The sequence below is a fragment of the Thermobia domestica genome, chromosome 8 (assembly GCF_964235325.1).
Source record: "Thermobia domestica chromosome 8, izTheDome1.hap1.1, whole genome shotgun sequence".
In the NCBI taxonomy this organism is placed as follows: domain Eukaryota; kingdom Metazoa; phylum Arthropoda; class Insecta; order Zygentoma; family Lepismatidae; genus Thermobia; species Thermobia domestica.
This window is the reverse complement of record NC_137461.1, coordinates 23,117,956-23,134,228: the sequence shown is the minus strand read 5'-3', so window position 1 is coordinate 23,134,228 and position 16,273 is coordinate 23,117,956. Positions and strand designations below refer to the sequence as shown.

At 38.0% G+C, this 16,273-nt stretch overlaps 1 protein-coding gene across 3 annotated transcripts in view; it reads right to left on the bottom strand.

The window, feature by feature from the left end:
• The window catches only part of Kdm2 (Lysine demethylase 2), a 173,645-nt gene that overhangs the window by 89,864 nt on the left and 67,508 nt on the right, over positions 1–16,273 (bottom strand). For 2 of the 3 annotated variants that reach the window (XM_081768251.1, XM_081768253.1), the window contains exon 1: positions 6,281–6,428. The exons of the other annotated variant lie outside the window; for it this stretch is intronic. In XM_081768251.1, the coding sequence (XP_081624377.1) occupies positions 6,281–6,391 (111 nt within the window). In that variant the 5' untranslated portion in view covers positions 6,392–6,428. Of the gene's footprint in view, positions 1–6,280; positions 6,429–16,273 lie in introns of those variants that run through there. 3 annotated transcript variants of the gene reach the window in all.

The following is a 16,273-nucleotide window of genomic DNA, read 5'->3' as shown; positions in this document are numbered from 1 at the left end:
GCTTCCAAAGACGCTTCTAATTCCTTGTAGAGAGAGAAAAAGACAAGCAGTGAGAAAGGGACGACATGAAAAGGGAAAGTTGACAAGAATTTCCCATTTTCAACCAGAATTTCTCGCTTTCCCGCAAATGCTAAGAATTTCCCGTTTTGCGGGAAATTCCCCGTCATCTGACAACACTGCTGGGAACCACGAGCATAGGACACCCGAGTTATCTAGTCGATCAAGAAGGGGTAATTACTATAGTATTCGCACTGACTCGTGAAGCTTGACCTAGATCTACCGATTTCACTACCCAATAGAACGTGAGTGTGTTCCATTCGTCAACCCCCACCCATCAGATTTTGTCAGTGTCCTCTCGCGCTACACGGAAAACATCTCCCGAGAGTACTGTGGTGTCGGATTGGCGCCAAGTTCCGTTTTGTTAATTGTGTTTTTTATTGCATTATATTTTCGTTGTTACTATTCGTGTTATTGTTACCATTTTAGAATAATTGTTACACTGGTTAGTGCTGAGGGGTGTTATTATTGGTAATTTTTAAATGCTTTTTTAAATGTTCATTTACTATGTCTTCAAAGTTTGGCAACATTGTTGGTGAATTTCAGCTGTTTGACGTTTTCCCTAGAGTGTGCGCTCGGGAAGCAGCTCCACGAATTGTACAGAAGTTTCCCGATGTATCGCAGCTCAAGCAAAATATTTCTATGATTGGTTTAGAGCCCAAGCTTCACGACTCGGCGCGAGTACTATAGCAACTTGATGCACATACGTCTTCCATATAAAATGCTGAAGGGAAATCAGATTGTTTTCAATAAACTGGTAAAGAATTGAGCTTCAATCTTGTTTTCTATCCAGATTGTTAAATATGGTTTAATCTGTAAACGTTCGAGGTACAGTTACAGAGTTACGACCTCTTATAATAATAATAATAATAATAATAATAATAATAATAATAATAATAATAATAATAATAATAAAGCTTGATATTGAGACTGGAAACAAAAAGTACGATAACTTTACAATCAAAGCAATAATTTTAGGCGCTACGTACGATAATATCTTATGATCAGGTTGGCAATGCTGCTGTGAACTCTCGGGGAAACGAAAGCAGAAAGGAGAGAAAAAAAGAAAAAAGTCGTGACGTTCGGCTAGACTCGGGAGCTAGTCGGAAATTGCAACGTTGTGCCTGGAGTTTCGCAGTTCGCACAGATCTTTCGGTTGGGATGTTACACCGTTTGCCAAACGGGCAGCGGAACAGATCGATGAATCGTCGGAAAATGTTCTGGTAAAAAGTTTAATCGACGACAGCTTCTGAAGTATGTTAATTTCTTTTTTTTTTTTTCTTTTTTTTTTTGCGTCATATAAAGTCCCTACCCCCTAAATTATTCAAGTGTCTGCAATTGTGTAGTTATTTATAACAACTGTGCTTCTAATGACTAATTCATAAATTAACATTTCGAATGGGTCTCATTTCAATGTTACCTGATCTAAGTGGATACAATCGCCAATAAATAAATTAAAACTGCACCTGGCTACTGCCAAGACAATATCCGATGAAAGTCGTCACGTGGTTTATTGAAACCGATCATAAAACAGGTTTCGGATGATTAAGGCAAGTGAATGATTAGGGAATCAGTAGAATGAGAATGTGGGAGGAAATAACCCATGGACATGATTAATAATAATAATAATAATCTCACAATTTATATATATTTCCAGCAAAAATTCTGACTTCCGCTGCAGTGCAGTGCTTTTCTTTTTAAATTATTACCAGCTTTGTTCTTAATGAACCTACAGTTCTTACTTAATAATATTGTGTTTGTATGGTATTTAATTAAACGTCTCTTTGTTACAATATTCGTAATATTTGTAATTACATGTGTAGCTTATTCCTGCCAGTAGCTTGTGCCCCCCTTGCTCGCTCTTCACGCTCCCAGGTTGGGAAATTCAGTTTTCGAAAAACTCAAATTTTATAGTTACTTTCAAATTTTCGTAGCTCAGGCTCTAATTGGCCTAGACACATGAAGCAAAACGCATAATCAGTAAACTGTCGCCTCAGAGGTGGGAGCCCTGGCCCACAGTCATTATAACTTGACCATCAGTGTCAACGCATTCTCGATCAGACAACTAATTAAAATTAAATAATGTATTTGTCTGTCTATAGAACAACAGACAGATGATCAAAAAAGTAAAATAGTGCTAAAGAGGTGAAAACAATACTCCAGAAATCTCGACGATACATAATCATCCCCTCAGAAACCAAGCAGTCATTCGGATTCAATGTAAAAATTGGAATATTTCAATTTCACGTTCCAAAATTATGCTCCTGAGGATAAAGGAGTCAGAACTATGTTAAATGAACGACGATCGAAGAATTGGTGGAATGAAATTGTGGAAGAAAACCGAAGTACCACGAGAAATCCCACGAGCACAATGTTGTCCATCACAAACTTGGTCGGGAATTGAATCTGGAACTCCACGTAGCAGAGGTAAGTGCTCAACCACTGAGCCACCGCCCCCCCCCCTTCCTTCGGATTCCATTTAAACAGTAAGTCTAGTCTCGTGTTAAGTTCGTTGTGCACACGTGGACTTGAACCAAGTAAACCATAATATGGTGTCACATTATGAAAATTTTCTAACCTTTCGCGACCCTTCGCAGCAAGAAACGAACTCCGGACATCAAAGGATACTTACAATATACCTACATAAGAGTTTATAGTACATATGTTGACACCTACACAAATATCGTTTAGCATTATTAGTTTAACGTTCCACGATTATGCCCTTTAGGCTCAAGGAAAAGGATGATGACTGAAAGTGAATATGATTAAATCGGGATTAAGCGGGAATCGAACCCACGAACGCGCTAGCCATCAGTCCAGCGAGGAAGGCTAAATTCGATACTATAAGGCAAATACATCAGTTTGTAACTAACGCTAATATAAAACTTCAAAACATTAAAAAGTTGTATTATTATTATTATTATTTTCTGTTCAACGTCCCATAATTATACATCGAGACAATGAGCATTGTATGATTAGATGTCTGATTATGGTGGAATGAAGTCGAAGAAACTGTTGAACACCGAGAATACGCATAATGTTTGTCCATTCTAAAAGATCACTTTGCGCGAGATGGGATCGAACCAGAGACACAACAAACCAGAAGTGAACGCTCTACCACTGAGCCAACGCGATCCCTAACATCTCGTTTTAATAATTCAACAATCGAATAAGTGAATAACTTGATCAAACTAATATGACTGATCTTCATCTGGGCCTGACGGAAACGCGAACCGTTCACATAGTACATCCGATCATTGTTTTCGTCATATTGTTAATCTTTTGTGATCCCATTTCGCTTGCACACACCACACTCGATCAGCTCGAAGCAAGACCGTAGCTCGGCCTCTTGTGAGGGCCGGATAACTCGTTCGGAATTGACTAAATGATATTGGATTTCACGCATGCGTGTAGTCACACCCATAAAGGAGTTCTTAGCACCAAATTAATTGTGAACATTTAAAAACTATGAATCAAGTACCTCGCCATAAAATTGCCTGAGTACAATAAACGTAATGTTCAGTTAATTAAAATAAGTAACACAATAAAACTCAAGCTGACTGTACGCATCCTTGATTCTTTACGCAAAATGTTCCATTTATGTACTAAGAACAACACATGTGTCTAGAAAGTTGGCGAGTTTACTGTGTGTATTGAAAGTTCTAATACGAAATTAAAATATGAAACTTTAAAAAAAAAATGCCTAATACAAGAATATGAACACAAGAAAAAATTTTCAGATGCAATATATTTTATTACAGCTTAACTTTTGTCAATGAAAATAATTGCACTGCACTTAAATCATCTCGTAGATATTCGAACAAGCGTAGTCTTTATTTGCAGTAAGCCTTGCTAGCAATACATTTGCCTAGTTCTTTCTTACTATCAAAAACGTCATTTCAATAATACACGCATTTATTTTCATTGATTGGAAGTTAAAACATTTCCAGCGCGGACAGTACACAGAAAAGGACCTCCTACTTAAAGGAAGATATAAACCACTACGGGCTTTGGATCAAATGCAAGTACCCCACCGGCAGGGCCGCCCACAGGGGGGATGTATGGCGCAAGCTGCGCCATTGAGAAAAATTTTGGGGGGGATTTTACTCTACTTTCGAACTAGCAATTTTACTGTTGGAATAGCTTTAAAACACGATTTTGAGAAGCTAATTTTCAAAAATTTTCCGGGGTGAACCCCCGTACCCCCTGCTTCGATACTCGATGAATGAAGTACCGCGCAAGTAGCCGTATGAAAGGAAAGGTTGGTTCGTTTTAAGAGAGAAGGGCCGCTTACAGGAGGGATGAATGGCGCAAGTTGTGCCATCGAGAAAAAAATTGGGGGGAATAAAAAAATTGGGGAAGAATTTTACTCTAATGTCGAATAAGTAATTTTGCTGTCGTCAGAATAACATTGGAACACGATGCGATTTTTTTTTAAATCTCGAGAATAAATCCCCCTACCCCATGCTTAGAAACTCTATGAATGAAGTACCGCGCAAGTTGCTATATAAAGGATGGCGCCAAGTTCTGGTGAACAACAGTTACAAACACTCAAGGAATCACTTTCAAATTTAGATTTGAAACTTGCCTATGTTGTCTGTTGAAAATTATAAAGTAGTTTGACATAATTATGAGCTAGTGGTAACCATACAGACAACAGCCAAGTTTCAGATCTAAATTTGAAGTGAGCCAGTGAGTGTTTGTAACTGTTGTCCACCAGAACGTGGCGCCTATTTTTGTGATTTCAATTCTTTTTAAGGCCACTCGTACTTGGCTCTTTTACAGGAATGTTTTTTGTTGGATATCACTTCTTTTTGGAGGCTAATTTCGAGGATAACATTTTCGTATCAAACTCAATAACTTGTAACTTGCGTCTTACTTTTCATGTACAAGGGAATTATATCAAAATTTTGTAAAGAAAAAAATAATAATACTAATTGTAAAAAAAGGACACCTAAGTTTTTATACCCTGCAATATCCATATTTAGTATTGTACACTACCAAGACTATTAATAAAAGTAATGCCATTTTTATAATTACTAGTGCCCCTACTACTACTACTACAAGTATTCTATAATACTACTACAGGAAATAAAAACAACAACAAAAATAACAATTACTAGTACTATAAAAACTACTGCTACACTGGGCAATTGTTTTTAGAGGACTTGAGTTTTGAGAAGGGAAGAGATTATTAGTTTTGGGGGGGGGAGTGCGCCATCAGCTTTGGGGGGGATGGGCACCTCTGCCCACCGGGATAGAAAGAACCACGAACACATGAATTAATAACTTGCCTAATAGAATTATAAGCACTTTTAAAATGGTACATTCTTACCGAAAATATTTCTACTGTTAAATGTAAGTTGGTGGCTACACATCAAAAGTCCTCGGTTCAAATACTACAACGGGCCATTCAAACAATTCAGACTAGCAGTCAATCAATCAATCATTAAACACAATGGTCCTTTACAGTAAACGCACAATATCCCGACTGCCGGTCATGTCTTTCCGTATTTCCACGTAGCACTATTAAATTAAATTCTTTTGCATAGTTAAAACTATAAATTTTGAGAATGTTTACCCGCAATAATAATTAAAAGCTAGCGCTTACATTTATCAACCCGTCTACACAACATGCATATGAGTACTATTATTAATAAATACAGCTTACAGTGCGCAAATAATAATAATAATAATAATAATAATAATAATAAACATCATGCCCTAACATGAGGTTATCAAAACGCATTTAACCCTACACCGCTTCCATACAAAGTTGCAGCTTTGAACTTGACAAAATATTTCTGATACGCAGCTAGCAACGTATATTTCGTAAACATTAAACAAATGAAGGTTTTAATTATATATCATGTTATTTTACTTGTGTAATATAGTTTTACACGTATTTTAAGTTAAAACAAACTGCCCGCGAATAATAAGCAATTTGCACGACTATCATTTCCAAAAAGCTTCTTGTGTCCTTGAGCCTGACTAATGTATGCTTTACGAGATGCAACACCTGGGCTATCACCACCGACCGACCGCTCTCAATGGATGCTCAACATAACATCGTACGAATAAAATTTTCAGTTCGACCACAAATATTCCATCACACACTAGCAACAAATAGAACATGCACAAAATCACTTTTTCTACACTGAACACTAACAGAATGATAATTCACAACTAGTTTAAAGACGAACAGTTAACCTTTGTTACGTACCGGTCGTATGATATACTCTCGATGTTCCGATTGAGAACTTCTAGCCTTCACCCGCCCTGTCGCCATTTTGTACTGCTGGCCCTGCTGATTCTTCAGCTGCCAACCTCGCATCGAGCGATGGAATCGCCGGCGATACAACTGGTTCCACTCTTCAGCTGGGATAACACCGGAAGGAGCGCAGGAGTGGAAATTTCACTATAATAACACTTTTCATACAAGCATTTTATTTCACGGCTTCCAAACAGTGAAGTTTGGAATAATACGCGCGAAAAATTAAGTAAATGTTTGTGAATCAGAAATTAAGTTAGAAACAAGTTTTGAGCACTTAAATTTTCCATATTTTATAGCTCATTAAAAATACTCCAAATGTAACTGTGCAGTTAGAAAAAGTGGGAGAGAGCACAGAGCATGTTTAAATGTACTATCTTAGCATTCAGTTTGTGGTAGTATTGGAAGGGGGAACTGAGGTGACAGCCAAGGCGCGGAAAACTTTGCACGCCTCATAAGAAGGCAGGAATGTTGACCGTCTTTTAATAGATCTTATGCGCGGCAGGTGTATTAGTACAATTGGCATTTTTGTTCGAAAACCCTGGACAAACATTGTCTTTTTTTGGGGGGGGGGACATCTTTAATATCCCACCAAACGAATGCTGAACTGGGACACTATTGGAGTGACATGTAATCGTAATATCTTTTAGCCTGGGAGAGCCGTAAGGGTACTCCGGGGAAGTATGCCTGGAAGAAATACTGAGCCCGATTCCAAATGAGGTGAGAGCTAGCCCCACTGCGAACAGCAAGCGCGTGCTCCTGAGGCTACTGCGAGATCAAGCTTACGTCAGTCTCATTAATGATACAGAACTCAAACACGATGAAATGCGAACCTGAGCCAGAGCCAACGCAAGAGGAAGTGACCCCAATTGTAAAATACAAATCTGTCTTACAACTAATATTTCTCCGTTGTTGGATTACGAAAACAATACAAAGCGATGGGCAGGTGCGCATCCAGAATTTTTTGTTGGGAGGGGTTCAATACTACACAGACTACTTCTATATAGTATTACACCAGTGTTATTCTGCATTCGAAAAGACAAATCATTGTTAAGTACTGGTACACACATTCTCAGAAAATAACTATAGAAACAGATTGTTTTTTGTAAGAAAAGAAAAAATGAACCAAAAGATTTCAGTTTAACGTACCATGAGGCTAAGGGAGACGGATGGGTAAGACAAGTGAATGATGGAAGAATTGGTGGAACGATGATGCGGGAGGAAACGGGAGTACCCCGAGAAAACCCACGGACGCGGTGTAGTCAACCACACACTTACCTGGCGGGGATCGAACCAGGGACCCACGCACCAGAGATAAGTCCCCTAGCACTGAGCCACCGTGCCATCTTAAAGAGTACAGATGAAGTGTCAGATCAAATATTTATGCTACATCAATCACTTCTCTGCTAAAGTAATAGCGTTTTATTAGCAAATGTATGAAGAGTTACGATTCTGTGGGGGGGGGGGGAGTACGGATCCAGTCAGCGCCGTAACAGATTATTTCCTGGGAGGGGCAAGCATTAATACGCGTATTTGAGCCCCCTAGAAATTTTTCCCTAATTCTTGGGTTCCCTCTTTCCACCTTCTACTCTTTAAGTCTCCCCTCCCGGAGCTTGTAGGCCCTTCCGCACAGCAAGGTATGCGGGGCCGTTAGTTACTCCCCTGGGACCGTTCCATACATGACAAATTAATTAAGGGTATAAATCTCAAAACAATATTGACAAATCTCAAAACCATAAGAATAAATATTTCTAGGGCCCCTAATATATATCGAAATGGGCCCACGATTCATTTTTGTTTTATTTACCTTCTGTGTTGTGTTTTGTTCATGTAATGTAGGTAACCTGTTTGATGTTTCATTTATGATTTCTTGTTCGTATCGTGTATGGAGTAAGGAAATTTTGTCTTAAAATGCCCCCCCCCCCCCACGAACGGCGGGAAGCTTCCCTGGGGGGCAGTTGCCCTCCCCTGCCCGCCACAAGTTATAGCCCTGGATCCAGTGGACCCCTGAGAGGGCACAGGGTGTCTACTATAATTCCGAAATGAAATTTCGTGACTTCTTCGTGACCTTTTCTGTACCAAACCATAAAATTTCTTAACATTCTCAAGGGGGAATTTTGGGTGCGAAGTAGGCCAAATTTTCATGGATACGAAAGAAGCGTGCTTTGCTATTGATTTGGTAGCGACTAAACCGACCATATACCTTTTTGGTGGTGAAATTTGATGTCTTATAGAATAAAATATTCCAGTCTGTACTTATATTAGTACAGATGAGAAAAAATTGTGACCCAAAATATTTAGTTTTGTGACTTTGTGTTGACTTTCATGACCATTTTCTGATTTCGTGACTTTCTCGTGACCGATAGACAACCTGGGGCACGCCCGTAGCAATGAATAGATTTCTCCTTCAAGCTAATCGAACTGACAAACTACAAAATCCTAATAATAAACGGCAAAAAAGCTTCCGTCTGTGCGCCACACTATCCTGAAATGTTATACAACCTTTTTCAAGGGAATTGTAATGTTAGCTGTAGAAAGATAATGATCACAAATGAGAATTCCTCATAATAAACGGTGAACATCAGTGTCACGTTATGGTAGTCGTAAAGCATGACCTAGATCTACCAAATTCAGCATCCAATGTGTCCCGGTCGTCAACTCCCCTTCCCATGAAATTTTGCCATGTCGTCTCTCGCGCTATATGGTGAACAACTCCTGAGGGTGCAATGTTGAGATTGCCACTAGTTTCGTTTTGTTTATTTTTGTTGTTGTTATATATTTCTAGTATTATTATTGTTACCGTTGTCTCTTCATCGCCATCTCTTCTAAGTTTCGCAATGTTGTTAGTGCACTTTTGCTCTTTCACGTTTTCTCATGTATGCATTCGGATTCAGAAGGCAGCTACACGAGTCGTGCCGAATTCTTCCGATGCATCATCACGCGTGACGCAAAGCACTTCTATGATTGTTGTAGAGCTCAGGCTTTCACGAACTGTCGCGGTTACTATTACGAATCATGGCAGTCAAGACACGATAACATATGCTACTTTGCCTACCTAACGTTAATAGATGTCACTACCTGTGGGATTATTATGTATAATGAATCCTTGAGAATAGGGCATGTAGTTCGAGCTGATTTTCATTACACATTACTTATAGTGCACAGCGGCCGAAGGCTCCGGCAAACAATTGTCAGAACCAGATGATGATTTTTCCCGGGGACAATTTCAACACGCAGAGCACTTAACCCTTAACGAAATTTCGTTACCATTTGACTACACATGTTTTGATCTTGCCTATTGCGTTTGAAGACTTTTTTTTAAGGTATTGTTCCTTGTGGTTATTTGTGTATATGCTTTCCGCGATCCAGAGAAGCTATTGCCTCCTGGTGACAACTCTGGTAAATTTTACGCGGAAGGTTGTCTGTGGATATAATATTTTGCAAGCAGTGCCGGAAACAGACAGAAAATATAGTGAACCGTTAAGGGTTAAGCACAATCGGAGATTTGCCCCCGGGGAAAATTTTCAAAGTCACCCGATAAAATCATCACTGATAACTAAATTATGAAACATCAGAACTATCCTACAAAATACGGCCTTCGGAACCAAACCCTTTACGGCTATCCGCTATTTTAGTTTGTCAGGATTGAGGGAGAGATTTCTGATGTAACTTTTCATATTCACAATCCTAAATAATAATAAGTCCCAATTCCCAGTAATCTTGTCCCCTATCTTACTCTTGATGGGTAGCTCTGCACAGGTAAGCACCCACAAATTTTTTGTTGCGAGGGAAAATGAGATGAAAATGTTTCACCTTAACGTCCCACGTATGTGCTCGTTAGGCAAAGCGACACAATGATAAAGCAAGTGAATGATGGAAGAATTTGTGAAATGAGAATGTGGTAGGAAACGGAAGTACTTCGAGAAAACTTACTTGACAGAGGATCGAACCAGGGACTCTACACATCAGAGACAGGCCCGTAGCCAGCCCAAAAATTTAGGGGGGGCGGTAGAAGTTAGGGGGGCCGACCCAATCATATTTGCAAGCCTACCGTGAAACTTTTAGGGGGCCAGCCAAAGTTTAGGGGAGCCCGGCCCCCCTAGCCCCCCGTGGATACGAGCCTGATCAGAGGTAAGAGCTCTATCACTAAGCCACCGTGTCCCTTTTCGTTAACAGGGGTCCAATACTACATGCCGCTTCATCTATATAGTTATTGAATGGGTATTATTCTGCACCCGAAAATACAATAAGTAACTATAAAATACTTGCACCTGTATTTTCAGGGGAAAAAATGATAGAACTAGATTGTTATAACAGGAAGAGTACAGATGAAATGTATAAGACAGCGTTTCCCACCCGGTGTGCCGTGGCACACGTGCCGCGAATGAACCGCTGGTGTGCCGCGAGGAAATCGAAAAAAAAAATATTAATTCTATAGCAACCAAATTGCAAGACATAGGAAAAAATGTATATTTTTTATTTCACATTACTATGAATTTCTACCATGGAAAAAATACTGTAATTGTAATATATTATTCTACATCTATTACTGTGTAGCAGACTGTATTTCGGCTCGTACACCTTTCCACGGTTAGCTGCTATGTTACACTTTGAGTCGTTTTAACACCGAGAAATGGAAGCACTTGTACGGTACGCGTCAAGTGAACATTCGTAGAACACTCATTCGCAAGTGAATGACGGAACAACACTTTGTTCAACACCTGTGTTTTGACCGACGCATCGCAAGCTGTGTAGCTGCAATAATATGCACCGGTTTTGGTTAAAACAGCGAAGTTAAAAAGTACAAGACATTTGTTTGTTCGTTCGTTATTTAGTTGATCTTCGTTCTTACTGAAAGGTTGGATACAGTTTTCGAAAAAGAAAGCATATTTTTAAAAATCTGAGTCCTATATTTCATTGCAATTGTATTTAATTTAAAATTAGAATAAAAAAAATAAGCATAATGAATTAGCATAGGGGAAAACCAGTGATTGAGCTTTCATCTCTGTGAGAAGATCAGTAATCACAGAAAAAAAAATACCGTTGTATTTTATATTTGCATATAATAATAACATCTATGAGTGTGCCGCGAGAATTCAAGTTACACCCGTAGTGTCCCGCAAGTTGAAAAAAGTTGGGGAACGCTGGTATAAGATCATGTTTTAATGTTACATCAATAATTTCCCTGATAAACAAGTATAGTTTTAAGAAAGTGTACAAATGGATATTGAGTTAGAAGTTTGGGAGAGTCTGGGTCGGGTTGACTTCACGCTGTGGGTGCGGCTATGGCTGTGCATCATAAGCTCATACTTGCAGCACGCTGTAACTAGGAAAGTTGAGAGCGATCGTTTAACTGTAAACAATGCCCAACCCTGTAAACATGAGACAAACGATTATGTGGCTTTTTCCCCTGCAGATTAAGGACAAAGAATGCGTGTAAACGCTTATTAATTAAACCTTAAAAATGGTTATAATCGATATCATAACTCCATAATCCTAAACGTCTTTCAACCACAGAATATTGTTAGCACGTCTTTTGACTAGCACAGTCCAGCTGAATGCGTGGAATTGTTAGGTACTGTATTTCCCAGCTTTGGGCCCAAAACATTTCGATCAGAATGCAACGACCGATTATCGTTATCTCCCGTTGCTCAATACTATGAAGACTCATTTCCACTTGAATGACTGACTATCCGACCATATTCTAGTAACGAACCAGGAATCCCCATTGGAAAGGCGATGTCAGATAATTCCTCAATAGCAGTGATTTCCAAATTAGGGCGTGAAAAACAAGAGGAGGCTACTGAAAATATGCTAAAGGAAATGAAAAATAACTATTCATAGACGACCACAAGGAACGGGGCAAAGATCCCTCCCTACACTTCAAAAATGAAATAAAGTTGATCTTTCAGACTTACGTCCCACGCTTCTGCCGTGTGGGCAAAATAAGTGATGAGAATGAATGAAATCGTGGAATAAAGAAAGTGAGAGGAAACGGGAGAATATCGAGAAAATCCAAACACACACGTTATGTCCACCAAAATGCTCAGTTGGTGCGAGCTGGGATCGAACCAGGGACCCCTGGAATTCAAGTCAATAATTTGAACCAAGTTTCCGAACACGAGCAATAATTTCTTTATGTCTTTACATTTCCAACTTTCTTGAATTATTTACGTTTCCAACACCTATTACATGATACTAGGTCAATAAAATATAAAAGGAATTGTCTTTCTGTTAAAAACTACGGCGTAAGCACAAGGCAATTCAGACTACTTTCTTTTCCCCTAATCCGAGCTGAGCTTTATATCCTGAGATCGAGGCAGGAACCATCGTACCAGAGGTGAGCGCTCTACCACTGTGTCCTTTTCTTCAAATATGAGGGTCATCCAGGAAATACTGTTTAGTGACAAAAAAAAAAAAAAAACTACTTATTGAAAAAATGTTACATTCCTGAAGCTTCCCTCAATTTCTCTACATAATCACCGCCTTCATTTAAACATTTGTTGTTATCTAGTCACGAGCTTCAGAATTCCAATGTTTTATACTCTTCTGCCTCTTGTTCATTTTCTCAGGGTTTTGGTTAATTTCATGCCAAAAAGCAACCCTACGTTCAATGCAAATTGTTATTCTGATACTATACGAAATCTACAGTGAGCCATCCAAAACAGGAATTGAGGAATGCTTTCTGGTAGGATTATCCTTCACGACAATGCCCACCCTCACATTGTACTGCAACTCGAATTCCTGGGTCAAAACGGATGGGACAGTTGTGATTATCCAGCTTATAGTTCGGACCTTGCTCCTAGCGATTTCCACCTTTTCCGTCAGCTGTGAGAATTTCTGGGCTTTAAACGTTTTGAAAGTGCTGAAGAGTTGGATGATGCAGTGACCACCTGGTTTAATAAACTGTCGGGCACAAGAATATAACACGGGAATTCTGGAGCTCGTGAACAGGTACGACAGATGTTTAAAGGAAGGTGGTGATTATGAAGAAGTGAGGGAAGTTATAGATATCTAAAAGATTTTTTTCAATATTGTATTTTTCATTTTGTATAACTAAACGGTCTTATATTTTCTGGATGACCCTCGTATAATCAATATCATCACAAACCAATATTTAAATTTAATTATGCAGTATTTCCATCTATAATTCCATAAAGGCGTGCTAATTATGGCTTTCATTTGGTTACTTTAAAAAATTAATTAATAGGCCTGTTGCCAATTCGTTAATATGTATAAATAATAAGTGAGTTTCGTTTCACGTTTGTAGATCCACAGTAACTTCCAGACTATGAAAATTCAATAAAGAAATTGAATAGTATATATTGAATCGGATAGTATATATACAACAAAAAAAAAAAAATATCAGATCTGTGAATACCGCTAATATGCAAACTTCAAAACATTTAAAGAGTTACGGGTTGCATTAAAATCTAGGCGAAAATATTTCTATATTCTTGATCCTTATTCAAAACGCAAGACGCCTCACCCTGTCAGTCACGCTAATTCCAAATAGTTCATAGTGAGGCTAATAGATGAAATGAAATTTTTGAGTTTTACGTCCCACGGTTATGTCGGTTAGGCTAAAGGAGACGGTGATTATGAGAAATGAATGAAATGGTGGAATGAAGAAAGTGGGAGGAAACGGAAGAACCCCGAGGAAACCCACGCACACTGTGTTTGTCCACTACAAAGTTCACTTGGCGGGGGCAGGAATCGAACCCAGGACCCCAAGCACCAGAGGTGAACGCTCTACCACTAAGCCACCGCGCCCCCTTAAATTAATTAAAGACGTGTTTTAGTGTTTTTAGATTTTTCTTTACAAGGGAAGAAAAAAGTGGGAGTTACAATTGTTAAAATAAGTGCGAGGCCGTAGACCAAGCAAATGCGGGGGGTCTGGAGACGAAGTCACCAACTTCCGAAGGCTAGTTATCAGTATTATAGACACATAACATTATATATATATACATTATATATATATATATATAAGTAAAGAAAACCCATATTGTATGCCGCAAGCACATTTAGAAAGAATGCAAATAATAAACAAGCTTTCCGAAGGAAAAATAGAGTGTATTGTTCGCCTTCCCACTTGACATATTTTATAATATTCTTCAACATTTATTTATGAACATCTATAATTGGAAAAAGTCATATGGACAAACATCTTTCAAATACTTTATTAGCTTTCAACAATCTGCACGTACAGGATACGCAAAAACATCCACTTGCGTTTAACGTTATACAGGGTGGATACAAAGAAAATGGACATAGCATAAGATGATTAAAAAAACAACCGTAGTCCCCTAGGCATTGGTTTAGGAACTACTACCCCTCACTATCAACCTACCTCGGAGGATTCAAAACATGATAGTAGTACTCAACTAAACCTATCATTACCTAATTACTACTACTACTACTACTATTGCTACTGCTACTACGGAACTTCACCCAAAGTTGAGAGATGTAATAATGGGTTTAACGTATAATAATTGCAATAATGGGTTTTTGCTTATTGCTATGTGGTTATGCCATTAATGTAAATGTAAGTATAACTTGCAAACTGTATTGTATAAGAGTTATAGTTTAACTGTTAGTTAGTAATAGTTTTAATTATTTATTATTAACTGTTTGTTAGTAACAGAGTAATAGTTTTAATTATTTATTATTAACTGTTTGTTAGTAATAGAGTAATAGATCTCTTTTTACATTTCATTTTTTTTTTTTTTTTGTTTACAATTTAAATACTATTCTTGAAGTCTATTGCAACTATGTCGTCTAATGACTAATAAAGTATTCTACTCCTAAAAAACAAACTTTAGAGATTAATTATCTGTGAAAAGTGTAAATATGAAAGAAGAAAGAAAAAAGAAAACAGATCCAAGAAGTGATCCCTTGTGTGAAGTAAAATTTACAATCCCTTCTATTCATTCGAAATAAGTCTTATGCTCGTAGTATTTGACACTAAGGTTCTGCCAATGTGCATTTCATACCCCTCACTTGCATTGTTAATATTGTAGAGGCCTCTAAAAATTGGATGTCTGCGATACTATAGTGTCGTTAGTTTATAACACTTATCAATAAATATGGTACTGTACGTTTTTGTTCAACATCTAGATTTTAAATAAATTATAACCTAATGCAGTAGTATTTTTTTTTTAAATTAACTTTATGTTAGATTAAAGAAGAAGTATTTAGAAAGCTTCGAAATGTGGTGTTGGAGGAAGATGGAGAAGATAAAGTGGACAGAGAGAATAACAAACGAAGATGATTTAAAATGGATAGGAGAGAAGAGGACACTTCTAGCCAGCATCCTTCGTAGGAAGGATACATCTTGCGAAGAAATTGTCTTCTTCATATCGCCATAGAAGGAAAGATGAAAGGAAAGCGAGGGATTGGAAGAACACAACTGATCGATTATTTGAAAAATAGAAAATATTGGGAGTTAAAAGAGGAAGCTAAAGATCGAGAAACGTGTAAGAAACATTTCTATGCCTGAACCTAAATAAATAAATAAGTTTAATTAGTCCCAGGACCTGACGAAAGGCAAAATACTTAATATGATAGGTTGGTAACATTGTTAATCGGATAGTATTATGAAGTTTGTCAGTATCCTTTGTCGATATTTGCAGGTTACAAAGTTTCATCGATTTTAATGAATTATTTTAAAACCTACTAATTGAACTTGCGCTCTCCACACAGTGCATCATTTACATAAATGAGCATGAATCTCCTTGTCATTCCTCACAATATCTGTACATATTCCTTTACAGACACAAGTGAAGGATGTGTTCATAAAAATCGGCAAGGAGCATCATAAAGGGAAGATTTTTCGACTTTATTTCAATATCTCGCACCGTTTGCAAGATATGAGCCTACCTCCGGTTGGAGTTTCTAATTCATGTATGATTAATGTTTTCTTTCTTCTTGCATGCAGTATGTAAC